General features: G+C 36.6%; 1 protein-coding gene across 1 annotated transcript in view; it reads left to right on the forward strand.

Moving 5' to 3' along the window:
* Positions 1–20,683, forward strand: part of gpa33a (glycoprotein A33 (transmembrane), paralog a) — a 59,685-nt gene extending 39,002 nt beyond the window's left edge. Inside the window, exons 5-7 of the mRNA XM_028800095.2 lie at positions 16,948–17,064; positions 18,742–18,868; positions 19,398–20,683. Coding sequence (XP_028655928.1) covers positions 16,948–17,064; positions 18,742–18,868; positions 19,398–19,536 — 383 coding nt within the window. The 3' untranslated portion in view covers positions 19,537–20,683. The remainder of the gene's footprint in view (positions 1–16,947; positions 17,065–18,741; positions 18,869–19,397) is intronic.
* The last annotated feature ends 404 nt before the right edge of the window (positions 20,684–21,087 follow it).

Below are 21,087 nucleotides of genomic sequence, written 5' to 3' on the forward strand. Positions count from 1 at the left end.
TCATGTTTCAAAAAGAATGGTATTGAGGCAGAACATCTGGGTTTTGACACTAGAATCCCCGAAGCTTACAAAAAAGTTGTAATCATGGGCCACCTTAAATTCCCTCGCACCTCCTCATCAGCGTTTTTGTTTTGCAAATGTGTCAATCAGCACAAGCAGTAAGCAGCCTGCTATTTCATCCCCAACTGAGGCAGCTGAAGTTCTCCCAGCTCCAGTCTGTTTATCTGGGCGTGAGGTGCCTGGAGTTGTAGAGAGTAAATAATATATTGTTATTTGGAATACATGAATTTCATGTGTGTTCTGTGTCTAAAACGTTCTAGGTAATTGTAGGATGACAGGAAATGCAAGGCAAGAAATGCTGAACACATACAGTAACTAAAACAAATTTTTCTCATGTTATAATAATGACAAAATGCAGACGTGAAATGTATAATTTATGAAGACTGAAGTCCAAATATCAAATAAACACTTTCACAAAAGGTATAACAAAACAAGTGTGCCTTTATTCAAAAATGTTACTAAAGAAAAAGAAATTATTCAATTTACATGTTGCTACCAATATATAAAAACCGAAGCCTAAATACCAATTGCATGGCTAGTGTAGACGTAAGAATGGCTGTTTCTGAATCAAGAGGTTGTGGATTCGATACCTGGGTCTTCCCCGCATTTTCTATTTTGAGTAGTGAGCTTCTCTTGTTATTACTATTAGATAATAAAAACATAGATTTGCTTTGAGTCTGTAACAGCCGGTGTAAAGTTTTGATACTTATAAAAGATATTGCTGAAGGGATATAAGCAGAAGCACAAATGATGGTTAATCATGTCTTCTTGATATCTCATTACTTGAATTTTTTTTATTCAGTTTTATTCTTAAATAAAAACACACTTATTTCGTTATACCTTTGTGAAAGTGTTTATTTTAAATTCCAGTAACTACTTGAATGATATCAAATCTGTCTCAGCTTGTCTCATGCACGCACACACAACCATGCATAAAAATGCATTTTTTTTTTTTTAAACGTGATATCATTTGAACATGAGTTGTCATTTGAACATGGTTCTTTTTTTTTGGTCTTGCCCAATCTTCACATTATGGTGCCAGGTGCTGGGAATGCAGACAGACTTCTTCTTTTTGGGCGTATACACCGTCATATTGTTAAAAAGCATATTGTTGAAGCATACTGTTAAAAAAAAGCTTCTTTGACTCATCAGCAGCTTTAAAACTTACAAACATTCTAAGCAATCAGTCCGTTTATAGTGCCAACTATAATAGCGTGGATAATGTAAATAATAAGGTGGAAAGATTTAATACTAAGGTGAGAGCTGCTGTTGACATAGTTGCACCTGAAAAGACAGTTAAAAAAATCTTCTAGCATTGTTATACCATGGAAGACCCAAAGAGTGTCTGATTTAAAGAGAGCATGCCGTAGAGCTGAGCGTAAATGGAGGAAGACTAAACTAACTATCCACTATGAAATATTAAAAGTTAAAATAACAGAATACAATAACACAGTCCGTCTTGAGAGGCGCTGCTATTTCTCTAAGATTATAAATAACAATGCTAGTAATCCCAGAGTCTTATTCTCAACGATTGATCGTCTGTTAAACCCAAGTAACTCAAAGGAATGCATCCTAAGTACTTCAAGTAAAACCTGTGAGGCTATCGCTGTATTTTTCAATCAAAAAATTAATGATATTCGAAATAACATACTAAGGATCCTCCTAAACCCCAGTATTCCATTATAAACAAATTGAACTCTTTCACTAGGATAGATTTACCTGATTTACATAAAATAATTTCTCAAATGAAACCCTCCACCTGAGTCCTTGACCCAATACCAACAAATTTTTTCAAAGAAGTATCGGGCGTGCTAATTGATAATGTTCTTGACATAGTAAATTCGTCATTAGATACGGAGGTCTTCCCAGACTGTCTTAAGACTGCTGTAGTTAAACCCCTACTTAAGAAACATAACCTCAACCCCTCTGCTCTTGAAAATTTTAGACCCATCTCTAACCTGCCTTTCTTAAGGAAAATTCTAGAGAAGGCAGTCATTATGCAGTTAAATGAGCACCTTAATAAACAACATGCTATTCTTGATAAATTTCAGTCAGGTTTTAGAACAAATCACAGCACAGAAACTGCACTCGTTAAAGTAGTAAATGATTTGCGGGTAAATGCAGACAGAGGCCATTTATCTGTTCTCATCCTCTTAGATCCGAGTGCCGCATTTGACACCATTGATCATAATATTCTTAAAAATCGCCTTAGTCAGTGGGTGGGCCTCTCTGGCAGTGTCTTAAATTGGTTTGAATCCTACCTGGCAGGGAGAAAATTCTTTGTTAGTTGTGGTAGCATTAGGATTAAAAGTCCAAATGGAGGTAAAAGAAAATCTGAGCACATCTCTCCAGTTTTGATGTCACTACACTGGTTACCTGTGTCATTCAGGATTGACTTTAAAATTTTGCTTATGGTTTATAAAGCCTTAAATAATCTCGCCCCATCCTATATATCGGAATGTCTGACGTCATATATTCCAAATCGCAACCTCAGATCCTCAACTGAGTGTCTCCTTAGAATTCCAAGAGCAAAACTTAAAAGAAGTGGTGAGGCGGCCTTCTGCTGTTATGCACCTAAAATCTGGAATAGCCTGCCAATAGGAATTCGCCAGGCTAATACAGTGGAGCACTTTAAAAAAAACTGCTAAAAACACATTATAGTGATCCCTCGCTATATCGCGCTTCACCTTTTGCGGCTTCACTCCATCGCGGATTTTATATGTAAGCATATTTAAATATATATCGCGGATTTTTTGCTGGTTCGCGGATTTCTGCGGACAATGGGTCTTTTAATTTCTGGTACATGCTTCCTCAGTTGGTTTGCCCAGTTGATTTCATACAAGGGACGCTATTGGCAGATGGCTGAGAAGCTACCCAGCTTACTTTTCTTTCTCTCTCTCTTGCGCTGACTATCTGTGATCCTGACGTAGGGGGTGTGAGCAGGGGGGCTGTTCGCACACCTAGACGATACGGACGCTCGTCTGAAAATGCTGAAAGATTATCTTCACGTTGCTACCTTCTGTGTGCAGCTTTTAAGTATGCTGCACGGTGCTTCGCATACTTAAAAGCTCAAAGGGCACGTATTGATTTTTGACTTTGTTTCTCTCTCTCTCTCTCTCTCTCTCTCTCTCCCTGCTCCTGACGGAGGGGGTGTGAGCTGCCGCCTTCAACAGCTTTGTACCGGCGGTGCTTCGCATACTTAAAAACAAACAGCCCTATTGATTTGTTTGCATTCCTCTCTGTTTCCTTTGAAGAGGAAGATATGTTTGCATTCTTTTAATTGTGAGACAGAACTGTCATCTCTGTCTTGTCATGGAGCACAGTTTAAACTTTTGAAAAAGAGACAAATGTTTGTTTGCAGTGTTTGAATAACGTTCCTGTCTCTCTACAACCTCCTGTGTTTCTGCGCAAATCTGTGACCCAAGCATCACAATATAAAAATAACCATATAAACATATGGTTTCTACTTCGCGGATTTTCTTATTTCGCGGGTGGCTCTGGAACGCAACCCCCGCGATGGAGGAGGGATTACTGTACTTTAACATGGCCTTCTCATAACTTCACTGCAATTTAATCCTGATACTCTGTATATCGAATTCATTATAATAACTATTCATGGTGGCTCTAAAATCTGTACTAACCCCTACTCTCTCTTCTGTTTCCTTTTCCGGTGTCCTTTTGATGGTGGCTTGCGCCACCACCATCTACTCTAAGTACCATGATGTTCCAAAAATGATGGATGGATTTAAAGCCAGAAATCTGTATGACTATCAGCATCAAGTGACTCCGTGAGAACCCTAACTACAAAGAGGACTATTTCATTTATGTTAGGTAGAATGCCCAGAGGGGACTGGGCGGTCTCGTGGCCTGGAACCCCTACAGATTTTATTTTTTTCTCCAGCTTTCTGCAGTTTTTTTTTTTGTTTTTTCTGTCCACCCTTGCCATCGGACCTTACTCCTTTTCTATATTAACTAATGTTGCCTTATTTTAATTTCGTCTTTTATTTTTCTTTTCTTCATTATGTAAAGCACTTTGAGCTACTTTTTGTATGAAAATGTGCTATATAAATAAATGTTGTTGTTGTTGTTGTCTGCATGGCAGTGAGTTTAGCTGTAGGTGCAACTTCCCATCCCACTTTATAGTGCCAAGCAGAGTTGTGTTGCAGTGCAGCAGTTTATCAGTTGTTACAGTTCTGCCTTTGTCCAGAAATGGTTTTATGACAACAGTCTCGGAAAGTCTTTCTCCCGTGGGACAACTGGGATCTTTCGTAAATAAGTAATAGTATTGCACATGCACATGCAAGTCTGTCGTTTTTCACACGTTCTGCACGGGTGTCTTTGTTGTCAGAGTGCAGATGCAGCATGATAGTCTGATAGCGGTCACAAGGCATCGTATCTTTGATTGCTGGTACAACAAATAGTTCTGACCAGGCATCACCTGCAGCACCAACTGTGGTCATCGCTGCTCTTGTGAAAACAATGGAGATAAACGCCATTAACTCAGACAGGGAGAGGCAAGTTCGTTGTGCAACGTGAACGTAACTGAGAGAATAAAACTGAATAAAAAAAAATAATAAAAAAAAAAAAACTTTTACAAGTAGCAAAAATTTACAACTGGTGTAACTCGACTCAAATCAAATATATGTTTTTATTATATAATAGTAATAATAATAGCAGCTCACTACTCAAGATGGAAAATATGGGAAAGACTCGCGCTCAAACTCGCAATCTCTTGATATAGAGGCTGCCGCTCTTAACTCTATTCCACCCATGCAATAAATAAATGGGCTTTGGTTTTTACATATTGACAGCGACATGTAAATTGAATAATTTCTTTTTCTTTGGTTATATCCTTGAATAAAGGTGCACTTGTCTTGTTACACCTTTTGTGAAACTATTTAATATTTGAACTTCAGTCTTCACACATTATACATTTCACGTCAACATTTTTTTAATTTTTACTATAACATAGAAAAAGTTTGTTTTAGTTACGTGTTCAACATTTCTTGCTTCGCATTTCCTGTCATCCTACATTTACCCAGATCATTGTAAACATGGAACACACATGAAATGTATGTATTCCAAATAACAATATATTATTTACCCTATACAACTCCAGGCACCTCACACCCAGATAAACAAGCTTGAGCTGGGAGAACTTCAGCTGCGATGGTGGAGGATGGGATAGCAGGCTTCTTGCTGCTTGTGCTGATTTGCAAAACAAAAACACTGATGATGCGGTGTGAAGGAATTTAAGATGGCCCAAGATTACAACTTTTTTCGTAGGCTTCAGGGATTCTAGTGTTAAAAATTAAGGTGAATGGGTAATGTAACTCTTCCTTTCAGGTAAACCATACCTAAAAGCTACACAAGCTGGTTAACTGGTAAGCCATTGTCACTATACACAAGCTAAGTGAAACTTTAAGACAAAGGCATAATTTACAAAGATTAACATTCTAGCATAATGTGGTGCTGCTACAAGATGACAGTCAAGTACAACTTGCTGTGATTTGTTTTTGCATAACTTTGTAGTGAAAAATTGAAAAGGAAGAAAGAGGTTCCATTTTTTGCCATGTTCATCGAAGTTCCTTCACTTACCTCTAATTGGCTGTAAGATGTTTCATTGAAGATATTAAATGCATATTAAAAAAAAAAAATTTAAGTGACACGGTTTTATTCAAAAATGCACTAAAAAGTAAAAAAAATATTTTCTTGTACTAAGGTTAATTCAATTCAAATGCTAAAATATATGTTTAATTTTTAAAATTTGAAATAAAGGTGATTTTAACTGGCTTGTGAGTAAATTGTACAGGATGATCTGAGAGGATAATTGTTTAAGACCTTCCTAAAATCCAGACCCCTGTTTGTTGAAAGGGTTAATTCTGGCCCAAAATTGGGTCAGTTATCCTGTAATGTGTGCCCAGTACTAGATATATAAAGGAACAGCTTCTCTAACAAAGTAAGAATCATCTAATGTTGTTATTACAACATCTCCTACTAGATTCCAGTACTACTTGTGAATTTCCCATTGGGATTAATAAAGTATCTGTCTGTCTGTCTGTCTGTCTGTCTGTCTGTCTGTCTGTCTGTCTGTCTGTCTGTCTGTCTGTCTGTCCGTCCGTCCGTCCATCCATCCATCCATCCATCCATCCATGCATGCATGCCTGCCAGTGATTCATTGAACAAATTTAGAAGCTGCATCAGATAAAAGTGGTCTTGAACATCTTAACAGTTAGGAACCAACTAATCATTATTGTGAGAGACACATACTCGTAGTTCATCTACTTGAAGTTTTTCAGTTAGGGTGTTTACACATATCCACAAGTCACAGCCATAGCTTGCTAGTACTGAAGGAGGCTGTACAAAGGTATAGACATGTAAGTTTTTTTTCCCCCCACGTTCTTTTTATGCTTATCCTGTGTCATTTTGGCTACAAGGCTATTTCTTGTTTAACACCTACACTTTTGCCTTACCAATGTCTCCCTGGCATCTCTCACATAGCTATTTTTTAAAGTCTATCTCACACCCTTGCAAGTTGCTGTGAAGTAAGAAAAGGAACGTGTCTAAAGGCTGTGGTAAAATTACAAGGAGTGATCAAATAATTTTAAGCCTGAAACCAAAAAATGTATTGTACAGTGCTAATTTTGTAAGTGGCCAGGTTTTTTGTTCTGTTTACTAAAATATGTGAATTACAAGTTTCTTCCATTTATGCTTTATAGCACACCTTTTGTTTGAAATCCAAGTTAACATGGATGATGAAAACAGTAAAGTAAAATATTGTGCTCTTACTGAATTTCTTAAGCTAGAAATCTCCAGCTTTGGAGATTAATTCTCACCTTTTCAACATGACCTAGGACTAGTTTCCTTTATATGTAGCATAAATCTGAACTGAAAGTAATTTGATGGCTTAACTGGAGATAAAATATGGATTGATCACTATGTCTTGAAGACAAACAATGACCATAACAATGGGAGTATGGCAATTCATCAACCCAAAAAATGTAACATAAAAGGCATCTTGAGGATGTATTCTAGACTGTTTACATGCCCAAAAAGACCACATAACCTGAAAATATTGTCTTAATTTGTTTTTGCAAAGTCAGTGTGGAGATAGCATTAAAGAAAGCTGTCAACTAATTCCCCCCCTGCTTCATGATAGCACCCCTTCTCACACGACATTAGTTACAAAGGCTGCTCAGCTAAAGCGAAATCATGGAGATGCCATACCCAGCATGTTTTCCAGATGTGTTTGCCTTTCTGAAGAGCAACCTTCGTGGGATGTGCTATGCCAATGACAAAGGTGGCAAGTGTGCTATGGAACAGTGGTTGCATAAGGCATGAAACATATTTTGGTCGTGCGCTACAGAGACATTTTGTGAACATTGTATCAAGTGTATTAGCGTTCAGTGGGATTATATTGAAAAATACTGCATACTATTTCACCTTTTTTATACAAATTGTAAGTGCTGAGGCACATATCGGATAACTCTAAACATGTTCTTCCTTGTGTAGTGCATTTTTCATTTGACTGTGAGAAACTCGTCATAATGATTAGAACATTCATCAGTCAATTCAAAAGCCAACTTGTTCACACTGAAATAGCAGCTCATTGCTGTAAATTACATCATATAAAACAATTCATACCTGCAGCTTTTGCATAATCCATTCAACACCGGACAAAGCCGTTGAGAAGAAACATAGACAAAGAAACGTAAATGTTATTTCCTCAGTGAAAACACATGCTGCCAAACTCTCTCACAGGTACATGTCCTCTGACTAATTTACTCTCATACATACAGTATAAGCTGCCTCTTTGTGAGTTACTGCAGTGTGTAGTGCTTCATGGTTTGACAAGGTATGTTGAGTGCAACGGGTCCAAGAACACATGGAGGGCGTGCGAGATAGGGAAGAGAAAGGGGAGGATCAATCAGAGGAACCCTAGAGTAGGTCCAGAAATGAGTGCCACAATTGTTGGTCATTATGGGTTATTCAGTCCTCTCATTCCTGGATTTGAGTGAGGAATAGTTGCACCAGGCATCTAAAACCATAAAGAATAAAAGCATAAAAAGAATAAAAGCTTGATTTGATGCTCATCCAAGGATGTTCAGATTGTTTCTGCCACCATATTTACCCTTACTTAACCTAATTAAGAAGTGTTTTTCTGCATGGAGGTAGAAGGTGTATTAGCAGCAGCCCCATAACCAAATGTCACTGCTAGAGGTAATGAGAGCTGGGTGTGAAGACATAATACCTGAAGCATGTCATGGGGTGGGTGCAACATGCTAAAAGATTTTTGTGCCTTGAAAGACAAACTACTGTATAAGGTGTGATGTGGATCCATTTCTGTGGCCTGAAGCAAGAATGAATGGCTTTTGAGGGGGTCTATTCATATTGTTTCATTAGCAGGACACTTTTTGATTGTAGTATTTTCCTCAGTTCAAACAGATTTATTTTTATAGAAGTAGAGATGCTCTAATTGAAAAAAGGCTTAATCTGTGATTGGTAAAAAAGTTAATCAGAAAGCCCCTACTTTATTAAGCTTTATGGTAATTTACTTGTACTGCTGTATGCATGGTATTATGGCAGTTGAGCCAACAAGGATCTTTTTTTTTTTTTTTTCTTTTTTTGTCTATTGCAGCAAAGTTCCTGCAGTGTGAGTGAGTGTAAGCTTGTTTATCAGTGAAGGAGAGGTGACTGGTATATTAGCCTTTACGTTAAAGAAAGTGGTCGGTGAAGTTGTCCTGTGGAACTAGGCAAACGGCAAGAAAAGCTACTTTAAGGAATTCAGAACTTTATTTTGTCCTTTAGAACAGACACCACCTGAGTCTGGACAGCAAGCTTGTTTAAAATGCAGCAGCTTACACTTTTAATTGGGGGGAAAAAAAGAAAAAGATCAATTTGAAATTGCTGCTAAGTAAACAGTAGGCTTTTTTAAAGATTTGTACTGTGTTTATTATTTGTTGCTGTGTGTTATACAGCATACGTTTTGGTAAGAAACAAATACTACATAAAATACAGATTACCATTTTAATTATCACACGTCTAGTTGATACACTGAAGAAAAAAACACCTGTATAAATACAGTAAATGTATATTTTAACAGCAAAAACCTGTAATACTATTAATGATTTAAAATGATTAAAACGTGTGTGTGTGTGTTTATGTATGTATGTATGTATGTGTGTGTATATATATATATATATATATATATATACACACACACATACAGTTAGGTCCATAAATATTTGGACAGAGACAACTTTTTTCTAATTTTGGTTCTGTACATTACCACAATGAATTTTAAATGAAACAACTCAGATGCAGTTGAAGTGCAGACTTTCAGCTTTAATTCAGTGGGGTGAACAAAACAATTGCATAAAAATGTGAGGCAACTAAAGCATTTTTTTAACACAATCCCTTCATTTCAGGGGCTCAAAAGTAATTGGACAATTAACTCAAAGGCTATTTCATGGGCAGGAGTGGGCAAGTCTGTCGTTATGTCATTATCACTTAAGCAGATAAAAGGTCTGGAGTTGATTTGAGGTGTGGTGCTTGCATGTGGAAGATTTTGCTGTGAACAGACAACATGTGGTCAAAGGAGCTCTCAATGCAGGTGAAAGAAGCCATCCTTAAGCTGCAAAAACAGAAAAAACCCATCCGAGAAATTGCTATAATATTACGAGTGGCAAAATCTACAGTTTGGTACATCCTGAGAAAAAAAGCAAGCACTGGTGAACTCAGCAACACAAAAAGACCTGGACGTCCACGGAAGACAACAGTGGTGGATGATCGCAGAATCATTTCCATGGTGAAGAGAAACCCCTTCACAACAGCCATCCAAGTGAACAACACTCTCCAGGGGGTAGGCATATCGATATCCAAGTCTACCATAAAGAGAAGACTGCATGAAAGTAAAAACAGGGGGTGCACTGCAAGGTGCAAGCCACTCATAAGCCTCAAGAATAGAAAGGCTAGATTGGACTTTGCTAAAGAACATCTAAAAAAGCCAGCACAGTTCTGGAAAAACATTCTTTGGACAGATGAAACCAAGATCAAACTCTACCAGAAAGATGGCAAGAAAAAAGTATGGAGAAGGTGTGGAACAGCTCATTATCCAAAGCATACCACATCATCTGTAAAACACGGTGGAGGCAGTGTGATGGCTTGGGCGTGCATGGCTGCCAGTGGCACTGGGACACTAGTGTTTATTGATGATGAGACACAGGACAGAAGCAGCTGAATGAATTCTGAGGTGTTCAGAGACATACTGTCTTCTCAAATCCAGCTAAATGCAGTCAAATTGATTGGGCAGCGTTTCATGATACAGATGGACAATGACCCAAAACATACAGCCAAAGCAACCCAGGAGTTTATTAAAGCAAAGAAGTGGAAAATTCTTGAATGGCCAAGTCAGTCACCTGATCTTAACCCAACTGAGCATGCATTTCACTTGTTGAAGACTAAACTTAGGACAGAAAGGCACACTTTGAAAACACATCAGATCTCAATGGGGAAAAAATCCTGCTGGATATCTATGCTGATGTGGACTGGATAAAGTGTTAGGAACGAATCCACATCATTTGGTGGAAATGAAAATGATCAACCTACAGAAGGCTGAATTCAAAGACACCCCGAAAATCAAAGTGAAAAAATGATTTGGAAGGGTGGTCCATTTTGCTGAAATTTCATTGCAGCAACTCCAAATCGTTCTCAGTAGTTTGTATGGCCCCCACCGGCTTGTATGCATGCCTGACCACGTGCTCCTAATGAAATGATGGATGGTGTCCTGGGGAATCTGAAACTGAAAGCCGCTGCAGTAAAGGCCTGGCAGAGCATTAAAAAGGAGGAAACCCAGCATCTGGTGATGTCCATGAGTTCAAGACTTCAGGCTGTCATTGCCAGCAAAGGGTTTTCAACCAAGTATTAGAAATGAACATTTTATTTCCAGTTATTTAATTTGTCCAATTACTTTTGAGCCCCTGAAATGAAGGGATTGTGTTCAAAAAATGCTTTAGTTGCCTCACATTTTTGTGCAATCGTTTTGTTCTAGGGATGCACCGATACCGAAACGGGTATCTGGTATCGGCCTCGATACCACATTTTCTAAAGTACTCGTACTCGTTAAAAGTCCCCCGATACCGGGGACCGATACCACGGTCTGAGAAATGTCTATGTTTGAGCGGCGTGTAAGGGGTTAATCACAGGCGCCGAGTGCCCGCCCCCAGGCCCCGGCTGCAGCTCAGAGCTGGTAGAAGGCGAGGCGAGAGATGTCAGCCGTGTGGAACTATTTCAAAGTGAATGAAGACGACAAAACAAAGGCGGACTGCAAATTGTGCTCAGCGAAATTGTCCAGAGGAGGCTCAAAAGGTAGCGCATTTAACACAAGTAATTTAATCAAGCACCCAAAATCCCAACACAACAACGAGTACAAAGAGTTTACCCACGCTTCTAAACCAACACAACCCACGCTGCAGCAAACTCTTGCAAGACGAGAGAAAATGTCCAGAGACAATCCACGTGCTGTGAAAATAACACAGGCAATTATCGAGTACATTGCATTGAGTGACCAGCCACTCTCGGAGGTAGAAAATGTGGGATTCCTGCGTCTCCTCCATGTTCTGGAGCCCAGATATGATGTCCCAAGCCGCCGCTACATGACTGACACGGAGCTGCCTAAACTACACGACTCCGTGAAAAAACATATCCACAGCCTACTGCAAGCCTCCTCTGCGTTTAGTTTCACCACGGATATTTGGACAAGCAGTGTTAGCCCCGTGTCGCTAATTAGCCTAACCTCCCAGTGGATAGACGAGAGTTTCTTTTTTTTTTTTTGTTAAGTTATATGACTAAAGCTGTTACCTGTAAATTTAAATCATGTTTTTATTAAGTACTCGGTATCGGCGAGTACTGAAATGCAAGTACTCGTACTCGTACTCGTTTTCCAAAAAAGTGGTATCGGTGCATCCCTATTTTGTTCACCCCACTGAATTAAAGCTGAAAGTCTGCTCTTCAACTGCATCTGAGTTGTTTAATTTAAAATTCATTGTGTTAATGTACAGAACCAAAATTAGAAAAATGTTGTCTCTGTCCAAATATTTATGGACCTGTGTGTGTGTGTGTGTATATTTTATACAGTAATCCCTCCTCCATCGCGGGGGTTGCGTTCCAGAACCCCCCGCGAAAGGTGAAAATCTGTGAAGTAGAAACCATATGTTCATATGGTTCTTTTTATATATTTTAAGCCCTTATAAACTCTCCCACACTATTATAAACATTTCCCGCACAATTATACAGCATAAACCCTTTGTATTCTCTTAGATATTAGGTAAGATTTGTTGAAATTATGTATGTAAACACAGTTTATATACAGTAAAACCTAAATATTATTTTAAAGATATCGAGCGTCTCCGATATCACATATGCTACAGCCATTACGACAGACAGGCCACCAGCAATAAATACGTACAATGCAAGAAAAATTGTATACAGTAAAATGTGTGTACAGTGACACTAAACTATGTACATGTAATAAGTACTGAACGTAGATAATTAATTATGGTTACTCACCAACAATGACATGACGACTTGTCCGATAACGATGAGTTTAATTTTACTGCACAACAAAGGAGAGCGTTACAGCTCTTCTAAAGGAGCCTCTTCAGGCGATTGTGTAGCATCGCCGTTGTTCTTCTTCTGGCAGTCTTCAATCCAAATCCCTAAAGCAGATTCCATCCAGTCTACTGCCTTATCACGTCCACTTGCAACTCGTTTTGCGCCCTGGTTAAAGTACACTGCGGCTGTAGATCTCATATGCTTTTCCTCCTTTTTAAATAAAATGAATCGTGGACTCATGCCGTAATGGTGTCCTGCAGCGGTGTAGCTGTTCCCTTCCTTCAACATATCCAAAACTTTTACCTTTTCTGCAATCATTTGCATCTTCTGTTGGCGCTTGGACACGGCCCCTGAAGCAGTAGCAGGAGCATGTTAATGCTGAATGAGTGAGATGAGACTTCCTGGTTAATGCAGCACTCCGTCGCTGAGCCAATCAGCACACAGGAACTTTAACTGTGTGCTCTGATTAGGTAGCTTTTCAGTCATCCGCCAATAGCGTCCCTCGTATGAAATCAACTGGGCAGACCAACTGAAGAAGCATGTACCAGAAGTAAAAAGACCCATTGTCCGCAGAAACCCGCGAAGCAGCGAAAAATCCGCGTTATATATTTAGATATGCTTACATACAAAATCCGCGATAGAGTGAAGCCGCGAAAGTCAAAGCGCGATGTAGCGAGGGATTACTGTGTGTGTGTGTGTGTATGTATATATATATATATATATATATAATATATATATATATGTATATATATATATATATATATATATATATATATATATATATGTGTGTGTGTGTGTGTGTGTGTGTGTGTGTGTGTGTGTGTATATGTATTTATACAGCAGTAATTGACTTCCAATTAGCCCACACAGCCCTCCAGGACTGACTCTGCAGACCCATTGTTTAAATTCGAGATTCTCAAACGGGGTGCAGTAAACTTTCACGGTAGCTGCAAGATGAATGAAAATAAGTATTAAATAGCTGTAAAATACTTAAATCACCAAAGATCAAGCTACAGCAGAGGTGTCAAACTTACCTTTTTAAAGCAGTCTGCCCCATCAATATCCAAAATAATATAGCCTCTTCACTGGCTGCATAGAGGAAGCTTGTGCAATAGTTGGATCTGGCAAGGCGGAGAGTACAATGGAGAGCTGCTTGTCATATAAATCAGGGAAGTCGGGAAAATAGGTTGTGTCATGTTAACCAAGTGAGGTAAACATGAAGAGTAGGTTTGGAGTGGGAGTTTTTCTTTTGGAAAGGTAGGCAGGTTGAAACAGCGTGCAGTCTAGATGAGTTTTGTCTTTGGAGAAAAGAGAGGCAAGATTTTCATTACACTCTGTGGATTCCACGGTGAGTATAAAAGTGGACAGCGAACAATGATGATGGTGGTGATGTGATCTAGAGCCAGACACCAGGCAGAAGACCAAAAGTAGAGGATATTGCATTACATTTACTTATTTGGCTGATGCCTTTATCGAAGGTAACTTACAACATTTATGATACAGTTGGTTACATTTTGTTTGGTTTTCCAATTGAAGCACAGGCAGGTCAAGGGACTTGCTCATGGTCACACAGTGTCAGTAGCAGGATTTGTACCCACAACCTCAGGATTTGAATTTCAAAGCTTTAACCACTACATCCCAGTGCCTGCCTAGAAGAGGAGGTACAGCTGTACCTCCAGTAGAAAGTTCTGGATAGTAGTTCAGTGGGTCACAGCTCCCTCACGGCTTGAACAGTGAGGATTTATAGGTAACAGACACTGGAGAAGAATTTTAATGGTAGTTGTAAGTGTAATCTTGATAAATTATACTTGGATACAATCTATATATGAAACAAATGTTAAATATGGTCTTTAAGAAAACTGACAGTCATTGCACACTTTATGTTACATATTCTAGCAACCTAGTACTTGGTTTAGGAAGAAGGTACAGCAAAACAAGGAAGTGCTTTGCAGAAAGTTAGAATAGAAATCTGTAGTTCGTAATGTCCTGATAAGAAAACGTGAAAAGAAGATGACATCCATACTGCATTAAGAACTTTAGTGTTTAGCATGATGCCTATTAAAGATGTGATTGTCTCAATATGGAGATGTTGGTCAACTCTTATTGCAACTATGCTCTGCTCATTTTTTAAAGCTGCACAGATCTCTGAACTGGCTGCTCTTCTGTGGCTTTCCTGACTGCTGACACCACCCTCCATGATTCTTTTGTCGTTTCCTCTGACTTGATTCTTTTATGTTGTATTATCGTGATATTTCCCTCTCCTTACCCTTTACCAATTTTCTTCAGGGATAAGTGCACTCAAGTCTATTACCAGGTTGGTCTACTGTTGCACCATAAGATTAACACACACATACATAGATATACACATACACACAAACCCTAACCAGAAAAGTACCGTATGAAAGATGTATACACATGCGCATTATTCCCTAGCACTTTGAACCAGACAAGTACAGTATGAATAGCACATGCACAGTCCGCTTTCCCTAGTAATCCAAGAGAATTACTTATCATAAGCACAAACAACGTACAATGTTTTAGATATATCTCAGACCTAAATAACTTTTGGTCTCCAAGAATATATTTGAACATACAAAGCTCAAAATCCTTGACTGTAGGCCATTTATCTACCGATGAATGTCTTACTTTAATGCACTATTGCACAGAGAGTGCTTCGTCCTCTGCTCGATAATTTTGCAGCTTGGATCATATGGCACTTCCTCATTTCTCGAGGTACTTTAAAAAAAAAAAAAATTGACCTTATTACTTCAATCAATCTAGATATGAAGACAAAGTAAAGAAAGTTAAAAGCCATGGTATTTATTAAAGAACAATAATACCAGTAGAGAAAAGCATAAAAGCAAAGTCTGGATTAGTTATAGTCTTTAGAAAAAGCCTGCGAAAAATATAAAGATGTCAAAGATGAATGTCCTAGGGCAGCGTTGATTTAGCAGTTGGTATTCATGGAATGCTTTAGCTGATGATCAGATGAAAAGTGTCACACATTGCTGGTGCTCTCTCCTGACTTTGCTCTGTCTTCTCCTTTTGATATCACAGTATCAGAAGAGTGTGACGATCTCTTCGCTGATTCTTCTTCTTCCTTCTTTTGACGTTGCCTGTCAGACAAGGCATATTTATCTTAAGATTCCATGTGGCATGTCTTCCTTTCCCAAATTGTAAAATCAATTTGCCAATTTTTTTCTTCCAGTTACCCATCCGTTCACAGGTTATAAAGTAATCAGATACAGCTTGAAGCGTTGACATGTTTTCCTTTCCCAAGCTGTAAACCAATTTAGTCCTAGGTGCAACAGATGTTACTGTGCTTTGATTACTAGTACAATTCAGGAAAACAAGATGCTTTGATGTTAAAACTGCCCATGCAAGTGTCCTGTATTAAAATTCATCATTTGGCTTGAGCACAATATAATGGAAATACTGACAAAAAATTGCAGATTTTGCACACTAGAACATATGTGAATAGAAAAAACATTTGCATTTCCACTCATGTTCAATGTGGTTATCACTGATGGAAACAAGGCAGTGCCGAGTCCAGACAATAATCAAGTTGTATAATTAAGTTATGTATGCATCAATTAATTATAAAAATATGTTTTGTATTTTATTGTAAGAAGTACAGTATAAAACGTTAGGCCCTGCAACACAGAACCCTGACTTTGAAATAATACTAAATAAAACAGCTTCTTGTTTTTACTTAAGGTTGTATTGCTCCATTTGTATTTTATCATTTTAGTAATATGTTAGCCCAAAAAAATAAAGCAATATGAATCTTGTCAAATAAATCCCTTGAGCAAATTCAAGGACAGATGGGGGTGACTTGATGTTGACAGATAAATTGTTAAATGGGAGGTGCTACATATTTCTAAGAAGAGGAAATGCATATAAATAACAAGCAGAACAAATATGTGTTTGGGCACAAGTAAAAAGTATCTTACGGCATAATCCTAAGCAGCTGCTGGTACATCAACATTGTATCTATACATCTACTCAGTTTTCAAAAAAAACAAAAAAAAACAACTTTCATATGCAAGACAGAGCTGTTAATGTGAGGTTTAAACAGAAGTATGATATACAAGACATCTAACAATATTACAGTTTTACCTATGATGATGTTGGGGAGATGGCTAATAATTCTCTAAGCTTTTTATCTTCCTTTTTCTACTTAAAAGAATGTTGTTAGTTTGTTTTATGCTGGATACATTTTACATTTTGTTATTAATAAAGAATAATTAAAATGTAAGACTTGTTCATTTGCAGATAAAGGAACATTGACCCTTGTGAATGTTTCCATGGATACATCTGGATTTTTTGTGTGCACATCAGCAAATAAAATTCGATCTGCTATGTGTAATATGACAGTTGCGATATACCCACGTGAGTAACATTCTCAATTTTCCCAAACCTTTCCTTACTTGTCCTGTTCTAGTTTTTTACTGAGTAATGTTTTGTTACACATATTTAAAGCGACACATATTTTGGTGAAAGTATTATTAATGTAAAAACTTTACCAAAATATTTCTTCCTCTTGCATCCTGTCAAATTAATTTAATTTCTTGTAGGAGTTACAAGATATTTTAAGATTATTAATGTACCAAGTAAGTTGCAGATATTAAAGAATGATAAAAAAATTTCAACCAGTTTAAGGTCATGTTATAATAACTGGTATAATTTTGCTACTGAGAAAAGACAAGAATATTTCATTAACTTTTACCATGTGAGTGGAAGTTTGTAGATTTCTAATATCAATCAGTTTGTATGGTATATCACAAACTTCACAGGGCACACTATTGCAAGGCTTTTAAACAAAATTAGTATTGTCATCGGCACCAAATGCAGTCCGTACTAAGGAAGTCTAATACAATATGTTTACAGTGTAATAACAGCATATTAAGTTATATAATAAAATTATTGTTTTGGTTTTTGCTGCTGTTGTATGCCATGCTTTTCTTTTCAGTCTCCGAATCTATCAAAAGTAGCTGTAGTCTTTGTAGTCAAAAAGTTTTCTGTTGTCCTTTTGTCTGTTTCTCCATCTGTCTCGCACAATTTTTTTTAAAAATAAATTTATCATATTCTATAGGTGCAGGTACTGTATGCTATGGTTTGATAATGATTTGAAATGTTGTATGTAAATAAATGTCTTTACTTTTTGAAAATAGTTATTGTGAATTCAGATTTCTCATTGCTGCTAGCTGATCTTGTGGTACTTGCTTTAATAGGTGAAAGAGTGTAGTGCCGTTAGTATAAAAAATACACTCAGATTTCCATAGGCTCTGCATATTTGGATTGGCAATTTAAAGCACCTGTCCCATAGAATGAATAAATTCTACAGTTCTACTCCTGCACCTTCTGCATTAGCATTCCACAGGTTCTAAAGGAGAAAGCAGGAGTTAAAGTAAAGAAATATAATATACTAGCTTGAAAAGTTATAAGTGAGTGATGAAATCAAGACTTAATAGTTCTGGTCATCCTATTTAATTTGTTAGTGCAAATAGATTTTTTTAAAGGTGAGAGGATGAGTACAGTAATTCACATTTTAAAATGGCTTTAACACTGAAACATTATGATTAATCCAAAAAATGTAAACTTGGCTGTGAATGGACTTAGTCTAGAATTTAAGGTTTTATTGCCATTAAAAAAAACTGGTACATAAATTATTTACATTTTTATTTTTCTTCTTCATTCAGCATTCACACCCTCTTTTGGAGTTATTCAAGGCAGATTTATGCCCATCTTCCATTGTTAATTCTGTATTATAAATGAATGATTTAAATCCCTCTGTCCTTTATTTATTTTCAACGTAATGCCTTGTGTGATTCATGGCAATAACTCTAATGCCCATTTGTTGTTCATATTAGGTTGTCCAATGTAAAAAGATAAATTAACATTAAAATGTAGCCTTTATTTTTCCATAAGAAATTAAATAGCACGACTTGAAACATAAAGATGTCCCATATCAGTTTAAGAAATAAAAGAATAAATCTATTTTTTATATCATAGTCAGCATTATTTACAAAAATGTTTAACGGTTTCTGTACAAATTTTGTCTTCCAGCTTCCATGAACATTGCATTTACTGCAGGAATGATTGCCTTAGCAGTGGGTGCAATCATTATCATTGGAATTGTAGCTTACTGCTGCTGTTGCCGTGACAAAGGCCAGGGTGAAGAATATGAAATGGAGTATGAACAAACATTGTTTCATAACCTTTTTTTAATATTATCCTTTCTTGAAATATTCTATACAAGTAACAAGTATCAATTAAATTCATGTTTATTATTTACTTTGAAGTGATTTTTTTCTGTAAAATGTGCAGGGCTTTGTAACTAGGATGTAAGTAATGGAATTCTACAGCAATTGTGCTTATATCCTTTTACACACATTCTCCCAGTGCTGTGCAATGCAAGTATTTTAATGGAGCAATTCTAATGTTTCAAAAAAAGTTGTACATAAAATACAGAGTTTCAAATTACAGTACTGGCCATAAAGGTAAAATGTTACTACTTTTGTCTGTCTGATGCATTTCAAGTGCCAGTGGACTTAGAGAATATCATAAATTTATACTGACTTTAGTTTGTGACTTTGTAACTGTTTTGACTGACATTGGTACTAAGGCACCATGTTCTCTGTTTCCAGCATAAGAGAGTGATTTCTGTGTGTTATCTGTAATTTTTGTATTGTTGTCTTTAATAATGTTTTTTGCCTTTGTAGATACCCAGATGAAAATGCTGAAGAGAAGCTCAGAACAGAACATGGTGAAACAGCCTATGATGATCAACCCGATGAAGAACATGACCGTTCTCAACCACCTATGTTGCCTCCAAATAAACCCAAGGGCACAGTTTATTAGGAATTTCTGATCTTGTTGAAGTACTCAAAAAAAAAAAAAAAAAAAAAAAAAAAAAAAAAAAAACTTTTTTTTTCTCTTCATTTAATCATTAAATTTCCCATCTTGCAGATTAAGTGCTAATGTTTCTAATAATACAGTTTTAGAAATTACAAATCTAAAACCTCAATACATTTTTGCCATGCAAGAAACGCAATTTTGCACTTTTTCTGTGAAAGGATGTCAAATTTCACCTTTAGATTTTGTTTGAAGTCTTTAATTTTTCATTTTTGTTTCACAAATACTAATATTATCCAATAGTTCTTTCAAATTGTTAGTAACTATTGAGAAAAATGTTACATTACATTTAATTTTGCATTAGTTTTTATTGAAATATATTTTTAAAATTTTCTGCATGGCTTTTTAAACTGGAAAAGTTTGTAAAATTTGTCTTTTACCAACTTCAAAAAAATAAAGCACGTTATAGCTGTTTAAGTGCTCAAACAAGATAGATCATTTACTGTTTTTTTTTCTCTTTTTTAACAAGTTGCATATATGAAACTTCAGTTAACAAAAAATTACCTCTGCCTCCTGATTTGAGAGACATAATGCTTTTAAAAGAACCTCTTAACTGCCTCACATTAATAACATTACAAGTGATTGCCTGTACATCTGCACTGTTTAAAATATTTATCACTGTCATATTATTCAAAATCCTTAAATAATGTTGTGATGCATTATCAATTACAGCAAGCTTTGATTAGGCAGCTGTTATTTTTGACTGATCAGTACAAACATATATAACCTCTGCCTATCTACATTAATCAAGCACACTTCATTAAAGTAACATTTCAAATGGTTGTGAACAATGAACATCTTCTAGAGGTTGCTTTTTTTGTATAATATGTAATCTTTGCTTGTGTTGTTTTGATATGAAAAGGGTACTGTATACTGTATGAGCCTACACCTATAAATGCTAATTTTTAATTGGCACAAAAATTCATATTTAAAACTGAAAAACTGAAATTCACACTGAAGTTAAACATTTATGTTAAAAGATCTGTTGAGAGTGATGTTGAAACAGTGAAGACTTTTGTCTTATTTTTGTAAAAATACATTGTTTTGTAATTGGTTTTATAAAAAATAAATACAGAAATTATTAAATAAATAACAGCTGCCTGTTTTTTTGTTTTTATATCTGATGTTTATTTTTGAAATTATTTCTCAAGCCATTTCCATCTTCATCTTCAATTTTTTACTTTTTCCTTCACTTCGATGTAGGGCAGTCATTTCTCCTTGTGTTGTTTGCTTCTTTTTCATGACTATTTCTTATTCTGCCATTCCAGTGATGGTTAATTTTCAGTTGCAGTGATATTTGCTAAGAAACTGGGTTATTTCAGATGCATGATGTGACTGCTTGTCAGGTTGTAGTTGAGCCCACTGGAAATGTGTTCTTCACTGTGCTTACAGTACTTATTTAAAGCATGGAGACTCTGAGAGTGGATAATGTTGTACTTTTGTTTTAATCCATACTGTTTCAGCTATTTCCATAGCAATGACTTTCTTCATAATTGA

Source organism: Erpetoichthys calabaricus, chromosome 4 (genome assembly GCF_900747795.2).
Source record: "Erpetoichthys calabaricus chromosome 4, fErpCal1.3, whole genome shotgun sequence".
NCBI lineage: Eukaryota > Metazoa > Chordata > Cladistia > Polypteriformes > Polypteridae > Erpetoichthys > Erpetoichthys calabaricus.